This window comes from Pelecanus crispus, chromosome 2 (assembly GCF_030463565.1).
Source record: "Pelecanus crispus isolate bPelCri1 chromosome 2, bPelCri1.pri, whole genome shotgun sequence".
In the NCBI taxonomy this organism is placed as follows: domain Eukaryota; kingdom Metazoa; phylum Chordata; class Aves; order Pelecaniformes; family Pelecanidae; genus Pelecanus; species Pelecanus crispus.
The window spans coordinates 62,201,042-62,213,648 of NC_134644.1; the positions used below are offsets into that span (position 1 = coordinate 62,201,042).

General features: G+C 44.5%; 1 protein-coding gene across 1 annotated transcript in view; it reads left to right on the plus strand.

Annotated features, from left to right (window-relative positions):
* Positions 1–12,607, plus strand: part of CNTNAP2 (contactin associated protein 2) — a 1,215,771-nt gene that overhangs the window by 534,572 nt on the left and 668,592 nt on the right. Inside the window, exon 4 of the mRNA XM_075728323.1 lies at positions 626–773. Coding sequence (XP_075584438.1) covers positions 626–773 — 148 coding nt within the window. The remainder of the gene's footprint in view (positions 1–625; positions 774–12,607) is intronic.

Here is a 12,607-nt window from a genome sequence, read left to right on the forward strand (position 1 = left end):
GAGAGCTCTTGTGTCCTTTCCTGACTTCTAAAGTTTTATTAACCAAAAATAGGCTGTGCTGTGGGTGACAGCTAGGGTTAGGAAAGAAACTGGACACTCACTTTCTAGTGGGAATACATCAAAAGTAAAGGAAGATTTTTAAATCCTTAGAAATTTGAGAAATTGAAGGAGTCCCTGTCTATTGTAAGTAGTAAGTTATTTCAGTGTTCATATTTACAGGAAAATGGCTGGTGTGTGTAATCTTACTGATAGAGGATGGCTGTCTTCTTCCCCAGAAAAAACACTCTGGGTTGGGCACTTTTATTAACACTTTAATAACTGAGTAACAGATTAGTGATGCAAAATGGATTACTTTCTTACCTTACAGCAGCAGCTATTCCATGATTTCAACTTATCTGTTGTGGCCAAAGAGGTCTCAATGCTACTGTTTTGGTATTCTTGTGAAACTTTGTAAATCAACTGTTCATTTCGTCACTATCAAAGAAATATTTAAACTGAACTTCAGTATAACCTAGACACTCAGAGGACTTCACTACCTAATGTTTTCCTTCAGAACAGAACCTTTGTAGCATGAGACAGAGATGTAATACAATAATTTTCTTTTTCTTCTTCTTCTTTCCCTTAGGCATTTCCTGGAAATACAAACTCCGATAGTGTGGTCCGGCATGATTTACAACATCCAGTTATTGCTCGCTATGTACGAATAGTTCCTTTGGACTGGAATGGAGAGGGCCAAATTGGGTTAAGAATTGAAGTCTATGGCTGCTCCTATTGTAAGTTTTTCCATCATCATCCTTTTTTTTCCCCCCAAAATAAAAACTGGTTTTGGATCTCAGATTAAATCTGAATCTCAAGTACTTTTTGCTTAGATAGATTAAGATGTTCCAGGATTGCTAATTATATTGCCCAGGGCTTCATGAAATATGTATTGTAACCTTATCTCTGAGTTGCTAGTTTGTTCTTCTCTGGAAGATGCAACACTGGAATTCATGATAGTGCTTTGAAGTTGCTCCTTTTGATCTTCATGGTTTCTTTTGCAAAAGACTTTTACTATCCTGTAAGCTTGAACAGGCCAGTTGAGGAAAAGACAGTATTCAGACAAATGTCATGTTGGATCTTGAGGGTAACAACTGGGAAATAGGACATAATTCATTGCCTGGTGCTAGAGATAAAATTAAAGCAAATAACAAGAATTCTATCAGACTAGCTCAGATTGTCTAAATATGTGACATGTTTTTCAGAGGCTTTTTCCTTTGGTATTTGAATATGACTTTAGAATTTCACATTTTGGAATCCAGATGACCGATGGTACAAATGCTTCTGAAGTTAAGAGCAGAACTGATGTTTTAAGAAAAGCAAGGGTAGTTTCTAAATGCTCTTCCCTGAATTCAGTCCAGCCAGTGCTTAAAGAAAGTTTACAAACCTGCAGAAAATTAAGTGTCTGATGTCCTATTTCTAAGTACGTATTTTTTATGCAGTATCCTGGCTTTGTTGATATTTTAACTGGAAGGAGCTATTTGAGATCTGTCTTTTGATAACCAGGTGTTAGAATAAAGTAAGGAGCACACATCTGGAAGTCTCCTCCGTTGACTTCACTGGGTGACTGAAGGCATATGGGAGCCCTTTGCCATCCTAGCAACTAGCAAAAAAGAAGAACGCTTTGTGATTTCAGTTGTTGTTTTGATTTGGACAGATAGTCAAAAGACTATATACCTTCATTGAGCTCCAATAAGAACCATGAAGAATAGAGTTTTGGTATTATTTTTCCTGTTTCCGTGCAATGAGTTAAAGCCCTATTTTAAAAGTGTTTATTAAACCACAGAGAATCTCCCAGCAGCTACAGTAACTTAGCTGAGAAATCGAATTGAACTTGCTGTGTTGTTGGTGCTGCTGTCCTGAAGGCACACTTGGGTGTTAGATACATTTGTAAAAAGACAACAGTGTATCTGTTGTCTGAGGAACAGTGGGTTATTCTAAAGTTGATTCTTACTCAAAGAAAAATTGAGCTTCTGAAGTTTTAGGTACCACTGTGATTATTCAGTACATGGCTCTTAGTAAACAAGTGTTTACCATCATAATGCTAAAATGTTTTACGTGCTGTTTTAAGTATACCAAACACTACAGCGTGGTTAATTTTGCAGCATGGTAAATATTTACTTTCAAGTATACCTCCTTACTTGTACCTCAAATGCAAATTCAGGTGTTTGATACAAGAAATCAACATCCAGTTTATTGTGAAATATGACTCTTCTTAACAGAAAAAATGTAGCAGAATCAAACAATAAATCCCATGATCTTTGCTGCAATATTTACAGGTAAAAGTAGTATTTTTTTTATGAAATTGAGAGATAAAATACGATAGGTACATGACAGGATGCTTTGAGAGGCTTAAAGTAAATGTGAGAAAAAGTAAAACACATTTGTTGACAAAATTATTTCAGTTATTTGATGAAAAGTTGCTTGCTTGACAGACTTTTGGAGGAGAATAAAAAGTATCTGCCAAGGAAACAATGTTTGGAACTTTGAAAATACTGACGAAATGTGTCTTCACAGAAGACCTGAGGTGGCCAAACATAACTTTGTAATTTTACTGTGAGAGTATTGCTGGTCTGTTTGTATTAGAAGTGATTTCAATAATTGTTGGGGTTTTGTTATATAACACTAGTAATAAATTTTTACACTTTTATGTGTATAGGGACTTTTCTTTCAAAACCCCTCCTAAAACGCAGTGTGGTTGTTACGTGCAGGAATTGGGCTGTCCCCAAAATGCTATCAGTAGATAACAGTGGAGCAGTTGAGAAGAAAAACTAAAAATCCACTGTGTTGAGAGAGAGGAAGGCAGCCCTCTGGTATGACTGCTGGAACAAGGGAGTAGTGTGTACAAATTCCCAACTTGTCTTCAAATGTGTCATTTGGAGCCAGGTATATAATGCTATATCCTTCCATGTAGACATGTCCTTTGGCAGAGGCAAAGTTTTTAACCTTATGGTTAGAAGTGTATATATTTGCATATAAATATAAGCACTGTCATTAACCAGTGTGATTTGCAGATTAATCCTGCTGTCATTGAAGGAATTGGCCGTTTAGATAATCAGTAATTTTCAAAGCCTGATTAAAAGATAGGCTTCTAGTCAAATCTGCCCCAAATTTTGGAAACATTACCTAAATAAAAAGGCTGCCCAATATATTGCAATCAGAATTTTTCTTTAAGTTTATAGATTCATATTGAATATATTATTTTTATTTAGATATTTTATAGAGCATGTTTTGAGATATAAAAATTGGATATTTTGTCACAGTGCAAGCAAGGTTTAATTGGGAAGCTATACACTTAGTGACTACAAAAACTCTTTCCTTGCACATTACTGCAACCTGGTTGTTAGTCTCAGAGTATTAAGAAAAATGCTTCTTCATATTGAACTGCTTATTCAAAAGTCAGGTCATTAATTGCCATATTTTCTGGTTCCTATTTTGTTTGGGTATGCATATAAGATACACATTTAATTTTTTTATACCAGAGGTGAAATCCACGTTCTTCCTTGCGCAGCAAATAAAAGTTAAAAAAGAGGTGTGATTTCCAGAGAGGGGTTAGAGCATTTTCCAAATGCAACATTTCAGAAAGATTTGACATAAAATGAGTTTGTGGTAAAAAAAGTCTTAAGAACCTGTCTTTATGTTTTATTCTTTGCCTTTTCATTAATCTGATGCAATATGAATTTTTTTTCTCTCAACTTTTTGAAACTGGCAGCAAACTGAAAAGTCCATTATTTTTCCATTTTTCATTGTAATGAGGTTACTGGTAGATATTCTCAAACATCATGGCTTTGAGAACTGCAACAACCGTGTGTATTCTTTACAGATTCATTTGTTAGCTGGCAATGAATGTACAGTCAGTAGGAGAAAAACAAGTATATTTTGTATGAATACATGTCCCACCAGCTTGTTCAGTTGTATTCTCAGGCAGTTTTCAATCACACTTCTTTTTTTTTTAATCATTCAGTGTTTCCTTTAGAATGATGTATGTAGCTGGTTCATTTGTAGAAGTTCTTTTATGACTTTTTTTTCTGTGGATTGGAGAAAAACTTGTCCCTGCTAAATAAACAGAATGTATGGCTAAATATGATAAAAGCTTGCAGATTTTGATTAAGGTTTATTAAATTCAGGTCTGGCTCTTCTCTTGTGGAAAAGAGCAGACCAACATTTTCTAATATGTGTTCCAGTAATTGCCCACACACCCCACAGAAAGGGTCTTCCATACAGTGGTCTGTAATCAGTTAATACAAGGATGAAGATTTAAAAAGTATCCTTAGGATCCATAAACATCTGAAAAAGTAGAAAATGGAAGTAAAGTTACAGTATGCTTTTTCAGAGAGTAAGGATGGTAGCATTCAGGTAAATACAATCAAAAGCTTCAGTCTAATCACAGTAGTCTCGCCTTTAATGTTTTTTGCCTGAATGAACGCTTGGGATGGGTTTGCCCAGCATTATTTTCTTGCATTTTCTTGTAAGTGGTGATTGATCCATTTGTCCATGATGACTTATTCACTAGAGAAATCAGGTGTTTTTTTTCTCTTGAAACAAAAAACTTTGGCAGATTTCAAACTATAGGTCTTGGTTATGTCCCATTGATTTGGAGCCTGAAGGGCCTCACTGGTATTTGTTTTCCTGCATGTCTGGAATAAAACATACATTAAGGATGCAGTTACTTCGAGGCTCGGATCAATTTATTCTGTGCTTTCCCTAAAGTTTTGGTGAAGATGGTGAATTTTGTATTTATATTTTAAGAAAAAAGGCAAATGGAGTCTTGCTATGAGTAAACTCTTGTTTCCTCTCTGCCAAAGGTAATGTTAGTGTTCTCTGATATGAAACTGCATATATTAAAGGGTCAACATTGCTGACAGGAAATAACCAAATTTACCTATTCATATTAACTATACTGAGTTGAGTTTCTACACAAAGTCCTGTTCTAAAGCTGGAGTCCCATCTTTACGAGAATGGCTTTGGAGAATTGGGTCACTGTGGTGCCAACTTTTCCCCAAATCCTCTAAACCAGGGAAAATGTTCAGGTATTTCCATCTCATAAGGGTGACGTGGTATGCCCCTTTTCTAGTGGCCGGTAAGGGTCACCTCGCCCTTTGCTCACTGCTGCCATCGCATGCCCTTCAAGAGAAGAGAATAGTTCAGCTGGAGGGTACCTGCCATGATCATCTAGTCCAGCTGCCTGACCACTTCAGGGCTGACCAAAACTTAAAGCATGGTTATTAAGGGCATTGTCCAATTGCTTCTTAAACACTGACAGGCATGGGGCATGGCGGTCTGTTGGCACCATCCATCCCAACCTACGGCTCTGGTGTATGCTCTGGGTTTCCTCCAGGCTGTGGCTGCCCAAATCATCCCCCACTGAGAACCCATGAAAAGGATTTGTGTCCAGCCAAATCAAGTCCCTGGTCCTCCTCACTGCGCAGCCTCATGGACATCAGCTCCGGCGCAAAGAGGGGATGGCTAACAGGGCTGGTCTCTGGGCTGCGGGGCTGCTTTCCGCCATGGCCTGAAAGAAGAGTTAACAGCACTGGGTTTGTCCCTGGGAGCCGAGTGGCAGAGGAGGCATCGGGGACAGCCAGCAGCTGTGCCCAGTGCACGGCCACCAAGGGCAGGGACGGACCCCTGGGCCTCCCGGGCACGGGGACTGCCTCGGGGCCAGCACCCCAAAGGCCTTCCTCCAAAGGATGCTGGGCGGAGGGGCGGTGGGCGGGGCTGCGCATGGGGGCCCCGTCACCCCCATGTCACAGTGCCACCACCCGGCAACGCAGCAGTCACAATGCCCCGGGGCAGGATAAAAGGCAGCGTCTCCCGTGCCCCGCTGCCAGAGATGGCCCGGGGACAGGCCTGAAGACATCCAAGAGCAAGTCCTCGAGGAGCCAGTGGAATTACATGGAGGGGCCTGCGGGAGGAAGACCGGAAGCTGGACGAGGCTGCTGGAGGTTCTCTGCTGCAAGGCCAGCTCCTGGCAGAACCACCTCCAAAGCTCATCTGAGGGACAGAAATCCTTTCCAGCTGGATAGCAGTGGCCAGAGCAAGGGAATGCCTTCTTGAGGAGCGCTGCAGAGCTTGCCACCCCCATCCCCTGCAGAGCCAGGGGCAGCAGACGTAAGAAATGGGAAGCACAGATGCTGTCAGGGGTCCCAGTGCTTTGGAGCACCCACCGGTGCCCTGCCAGGCGTGGGAAGGATTCCGGCCCCCAAGGACCATCAGGCCCTTGTCGGGGGCCTTTTGCCACTCTCGGAAGCCCCTGAGATGGCTCTAGGTGGAGGGAGAGTAGGGCCTGGGCATCTCCTGGGAGGCGTGACCAGCCTGTGGGACGAGGAGGCAGGTCTTGCTCGCCTGCTCAGGGAATAGCCGATCGCCAGCGCTGGGGTCAGGAAGGAATTTTCCCCCGGGGCAGATTGGCCCTGGTCCCCGGGGGTTTTTTGCCTTCCTCTGCAGCATTGAGCATGACCACTTGCCAGGGCTCCTCTCGTCCCTTTTGGCTAGGTTACTGCCTGCTGCTCATGCACCACGAAGATGGCCTCTCGTGCCCTGCAGCTGGGGGGAGGAAGGCTTTTTTCCCCCGCACGGTGGGCTAGCAAGCGTCCCCGGGGGTTTTTTGCCTGCCTCTGCAGCACTGAGCACGCACGGCCCCTTGCCAGGGCTCCTTTGGGCCATTTTGGCTAGGTGCCTGCTGCTCGTGCTCCACGAAGGTGGCCCTCGTGCCCCGCATCCGGGGGGAGGAAGCTTTCTAGACTCCCCGGGTGGGCCCCCAGGGTGGCCCCCCGGGTTGCCTCTTGTCCTCTGTAGCACTGAGCACAGCCCCTTGTCAGGACTCCTCTGGGCCCTTTTGGGCTCCGTTCCTGCCTGCTGCTCTTGCACCACCAAGGCACCACTCGTGCCCTGGCTCGCTCTGGCTCTCTTGCCCATTGCAAGTTTGGAGCGGGAGCAAGCTCTGCTCTTCCCTTGCCTCCATTTGCCCAGGGGTTCTTGCTTGTGCAAAGCAGCCTGGCCTTGCAAGGGCTCCAGGCTTGCTGCACCACCCGCAGCTGCCACTTTTCGGCTCTCCCTGCATGCAATACAAGCGCAGGGCAGGCACGAGAGCGCTTTTCGTGCATCACTGGCCAAGAAGCACAGCGACGGAGCAACTTTTGGAAGACAAGAAGTGTGCTTGTCATCAATGCGTGTCATACTTGTGAAAACTCCCGACAGTACCACACCCCTCTTCTTCTTCTACTACTACTTTTGTGTGTGCTCGGTACCAATGCTCATTCTTCAAGTTCTCACTCGTCAGAAAACAGGGGTAGCTTGGCCTGTATTCCTGCTGCTGCTGCTTTCTGCGGCTCTGTGGCTTTCCTTTGCCAGACTGCAAGGGATCTTTTTTCAAGCTAAACTGAAGACCGCATCAGCCTGCTCCTGGCTACACATGCGCATTGTGTTGATGCTTGTGAGCATCAGCTCTGAAGCAGATTCAGAAAAGTAAAATAAAATCCTCTTCCCACTTGTAACCTTTGTGATTTGTGTTTTTGGAGCTGAAAAACCCCTGGTGTTTCAGGCAAATAACAGTCTCATTATGATTCGACTCATGGTGAGCGCAGTGAATTGAATGGAATTGAATAGATTAAAACAGAACAGAACAGAAGAGTTGTGCCATGTTATGCCTAGAGTTCTGCATGAGAAGCCATGACCTAGGCCTGAGGGCTGCCCCCAGGAGAGCAGCTCTCTGCAGTGCCGGTCCCAGGCCCAGGGGCAGAGACGGGCACACCTACAGCGTGGCTCGGGCAGGGACTGAAGGCCCCAGGCTGAACTGAGACACCTCTCTGAGGCTCTTGGAGGAGGTGGTGGGGGTGGGGGTCCCAGGGGAGAGGCCGCTCCCAGCCATTGAGGTCTATGAGCATCCCCAGGACCCTGGCAGTAGTAGGCCTGCACTGATCATATGGCCTCCCTCCTTTAGACATTGGTGGGTGGCTACTTTGGAGGGAAGAGATGGACTTTTGCTCTGAGGGAGTACTGTTGTTCTCAAGCCCTTGTGTTTTAGTATGTTTTTCCAAGGGAAATAGTTCAGACATTTCTAAAAGTGAGTACAAAGAGAAAAAAAAAAAGATTCACAGGGGAACGAACAGGTATTGCTCACCTCAAAAAGATTTGCAACCATTTAGTTGAGAGGCACGTCCTGCTTCAGACTGAGGGCCTGACCTTTGAGCCTCGCTACTGTCAGAGATGTGGGGTTTTGCCATCCTGTGGAAACCCAGCTAAACTGCACAAACACAGAAGATGTTCAAAAACCACACTTGATGTTCAAAAACCACACTTCACGCTTGCTTTTTGCAAATATGTTCAGATGGTCAAATGATCTCAAAATGATCCACAGCTCTCTCCCCCATCAGAAGGTACATGCCTCCTTCCCCAATGTGACAGAGCCAATGCCTAGGATGGGACATGACTGCCCATTCAATCCCTTCTGTTAGAGCAGGGCTGAGAAGAAATGTCGTCAGAGGTTTCCACAGCATGTACTGGTAGGGAAAGGAGGAGGTAGGAAGAAAGAATAGAATAGAATAGAATAGAATAGAATAGAATAGAATAGAATAGAATAGAATAGAACAGAACAGAACAGAACAGAACAGTTCAATGTGGAGGGACCTACATGAATCACTTGGTGGGTGAAGCCACACCAATGCTAAATACAGCTGGATAATCACCTCTTTTGTCCAGCTGGTTATGCTGTGTTTGATGCACCCCAGGATGCAGTTTGCCCTCTTGGCTCCCAGGGCACACTGCTGGCTCTTGTTGGGCCTCCTGTCAACCAGCACCTCCAGACCCCTTTCTGCAGGGCTGCTTTCCAGCTACTCCTCTCCCAATTTAGACTTGTGTCCGGCATTACTCCATCCCATGTGCAGAATCTGGCATTTGGTCTTGTTCAGTTTCATGCCACTGGTGATTGCCCAGTGCTCCAATCTATCCGGATCCCTCTGCAAGGCCTCATGTCCCTTGAAAGAGTTATCAGCAGCTCCCAGTTTAGTATCATCAGCAAACTTACTAACTTCCTAAGGGTGCATTCAACTCCTGCATCCATATCATTGATAAAAAGATTGAGCAGAACTGGCCCTAGAATTGAGCCCTGAGGAACACCACTGATGACTGGTCACCAGCCAGATGTAGCACCATTCACTACAACCCTTTGAGCCCTGACGTTCTTCCAGTTCTTCACCCAGCACACTGTCTAGCTGCTCATCTCACAGCTGGACAACTTGTCCACAATGTTGTGAGGGACTTTACCAAAAGCTTTACTAAAATCCAGAAAAACTACATCTACTGCCTTCCTTTCATACACAGGGCTCATGACCATATTGTAGAAGGGTATCACATTATTTAGACAGGACTTTCCCTTTGTGAACCCATGTTGACTCAGCCTGATTGCATTGTTCCTTAAATGTCTTTCAATAGCAGTATGATCATCTCCATAATTTTTCCAGGTCCTGAGGTTAGACTAAGAGCCTGTAGTGTACTCAAGCCCTTCTTCTAAACTGGAATAACATTGGCTAGCTTCCAGCCAGTGGGGACCTCCCCAGCCTGTCAAGACCTTTTGTAGATGATTGAGAGGGGTTCTGTTGTAACATCCCCTAGCTCCTTCAGTGCTCTGGGATGAATCCCATCGGGCACCATGGACATAGGAACATTCAACTGATACAACTGGTCCCTTACAGTGTCAGTGTCGGCAAATGGAAAATTACTGTTCCCGCAGTCATGGTCCTCCAACTCAGGGGACCGGGCAGACCAAAGTCTATCAGTATTATTAGGACTGAGGGAAAAAAAAAAAGGCATTGAATGCCTCCGCTTTTTTTTCATCCCTATTTGTGAGGTGACCATCAGTCCAATGTTTTCCTTAGACCTCCTCTTGCTATTAACATACTGAAGAAAGCCTTTCTTCTTGTCTGACTCCGCACTGGCCAGTTTCAACTCTAGCTGAGCTTTGGCCTTTCATGTCTTCTCCCTGCATGTGTGAACCATGGCTCCGTAACCTTCCTGCGAAGCCTGACCTCACTTCCAGAGATCATACAATTTCTTTTTCCCCCTGAGTTCCAAGAGGAGTTCCCTGTTCAGCCAAGCTGTTTTTCTGCCCTGCTTGCTTGACTTCCAACACAATAGGATTGTCTGCTCCTGTCCTTTTAAAAAGTGGTTCTTAAAAACTGACCAGCACTCATGGACCACTAAGCCCTCAAAAGCAGTTTCCCAGAGGACACTGCTAAGCAGCTCCCTGCGTAGCTTACAATTTGCTCTCTTGAAATCCAGGGTAGCAACTGCTGAACTTTTTTCTCATTACACCAAAAACTTTAAACTCGACCATCTCATGATCACTGTGGCCAAGACAGCCACCCACCATTACATCTCCCATGCTCTACTTGCAAATAACAAGTCTAGGAGGGCATCTTTCCTACTTGGCTCACTGAGTACTTGTGACAAGAAATTACCTTCCACAAACTTCAGGAATTTCCCAGACTTGCTTGTCACAGAAATATGGTATCCCAGTTGATGTCTGGGAAGTTGGAATCTCCCATAAGGACAAGGGCTACCGATCCAGAGATTTCTCTGAATTTCTCCTAATTGCCTAGAGAATAACTTATAAGGGCTATCATCTTGGCTGGTCAGTCGATAGTAGGCACACACAAAGAGATCTGCTTTGTCTTCCGTGCCCGAATCCTCACCCAGAGGCTCTCAACTACATCATCCCTAACCATAAGGGCTGTACAGTCGGACTTCTCCCTCACGTAAACTGCAACTCCTCCACCTTGCCTGCCCTGCCTATGGCCTCCTGAACAGCCTGTAGCCCTCCATCCCAGCACTCCACTTGTGGGACTCACTCCAGCAAGTCTCACTAATACTAATGACATCAGAGCTCTGGGAACAGACCAACACTTCCAGCTCATCCTCTTTGTTCCTCATTGTCGTGGTTTAGCCCCAGCCAGCAACTAAGCACCACACAGCCACTCGCTCACTCCCCCTGCCCCGGTGGGATGGGGGAGAGAATTGGAAGAGTAGGAGTGAGAAACACTCCTGGGTTGAGATAAGAACAGTTTAATAATTGAAATAAAGTAAAATAGTAATGATAATAGTAACAATATAACAATAATAATATAGAAAGCAAGTGATGCACAATGCAATTGCTCACCACCCGCCAACCAATACCCAGACAGTTCCTGAGCAGCAATCACTGCTCCCCAGTCAACCTCCCCCCAGTTTATATACTGAGCATGACGTCATATGGTATGGAATAGCCCTTTGGTCAGTTTGGATCAACTATTCTGGCTGTGCCCCCTCCCAGTTTCTTGTGCACCTGGCAGAGAGCATGGGAAGCTGAAAAGTCCTTGACTAGCATAAGCAGTACTTAGCAACAACTAAACCATCAGTGTGTTATCAACATTCTTCTCCTACTAAATCCAAAGCACAGCACTATGCCTGCTACTAGGAAGAAAATTAACTCTATCCCAGCCGAAACCAGGACAGTATCCACCCCTTATTCTATACCATTTACGTCATGCACAGGGCCTCCCCTTTCCAATGTGTTCTAATTAATCACTACCACTTTCCCTATCTTGATATATACGCACAGATATAATTCCCTTTGTCTATGGGCCATCCCTCTAAAATATCCATTGAGTTCATTTAGTCCATGACTTTGGGTTCCATCTGTCATCACAGTCTTTCAGAGCAGGAGAAGTGGTGTGCGGTGTTGGATTGCTGCATGCTGAAGCCAGTTCTCATTCCAACATGGTTTCATCAAAGTTCATTTTCATTAAGCTGGGCAATTCCTACTGTAATACCATTGATGTGGCATATAGCAATCATAACATACAGTATTATATACTTAACATTAACATACTCTATTTCATATTAACATTATACTATATTACTATATTAACATACAGTTAAGAGATAACATACAGTATTATATAGCAATTAACATCATACAATTCAGTTCATTTGACTATTTTCACCCAAAATCAGATTCCCTTGAGGTACACATTGGACTTGCCCATCCTTTCGCATCACCCACCAAGTGCACCCAGGTCCTTGAGCAAAAGCAATCCCACGAATGGGTTTGCCTTTGCCAGAGGGGGAAGTAACCCAGACTGTCTTCCCCAGCATATTTTTCATGTGCACTACAGGAACTTTATCTCCTTCTACAGTACGTAAAAGTTTTGATTGGGCAGGGCCAGCTCGATTGGCAGATCCCCTGGTGTTGACTAACCAGGTGACTTTTGCTAAATGCGTATCCCAATGTTTAAACGTCCCACCACCCATTGCTCTCAGGGTAGTCTTTAACAATCCATTGTATCGCTCAATTTTCCCAGAGGCTGGTGCATGGTAAGGGATGTGATACACCCACTCAATGCCGTGCTCTTTGGCCCAGGTGTCTATGAGGTTGTTTCGGAAATGAGTCCCGTTGTCTGACTCGATTCTTTCTGGGGTGCCGTGTCGCCACAAGACTTGCTTTTCAAGGCTCAGGATGGTGTTCCGGGCGGTGGCATGGGGCACAGGATATGTTTCCAGCCATCCAGTGGTTGCTTCCACCATGGTAAGCACA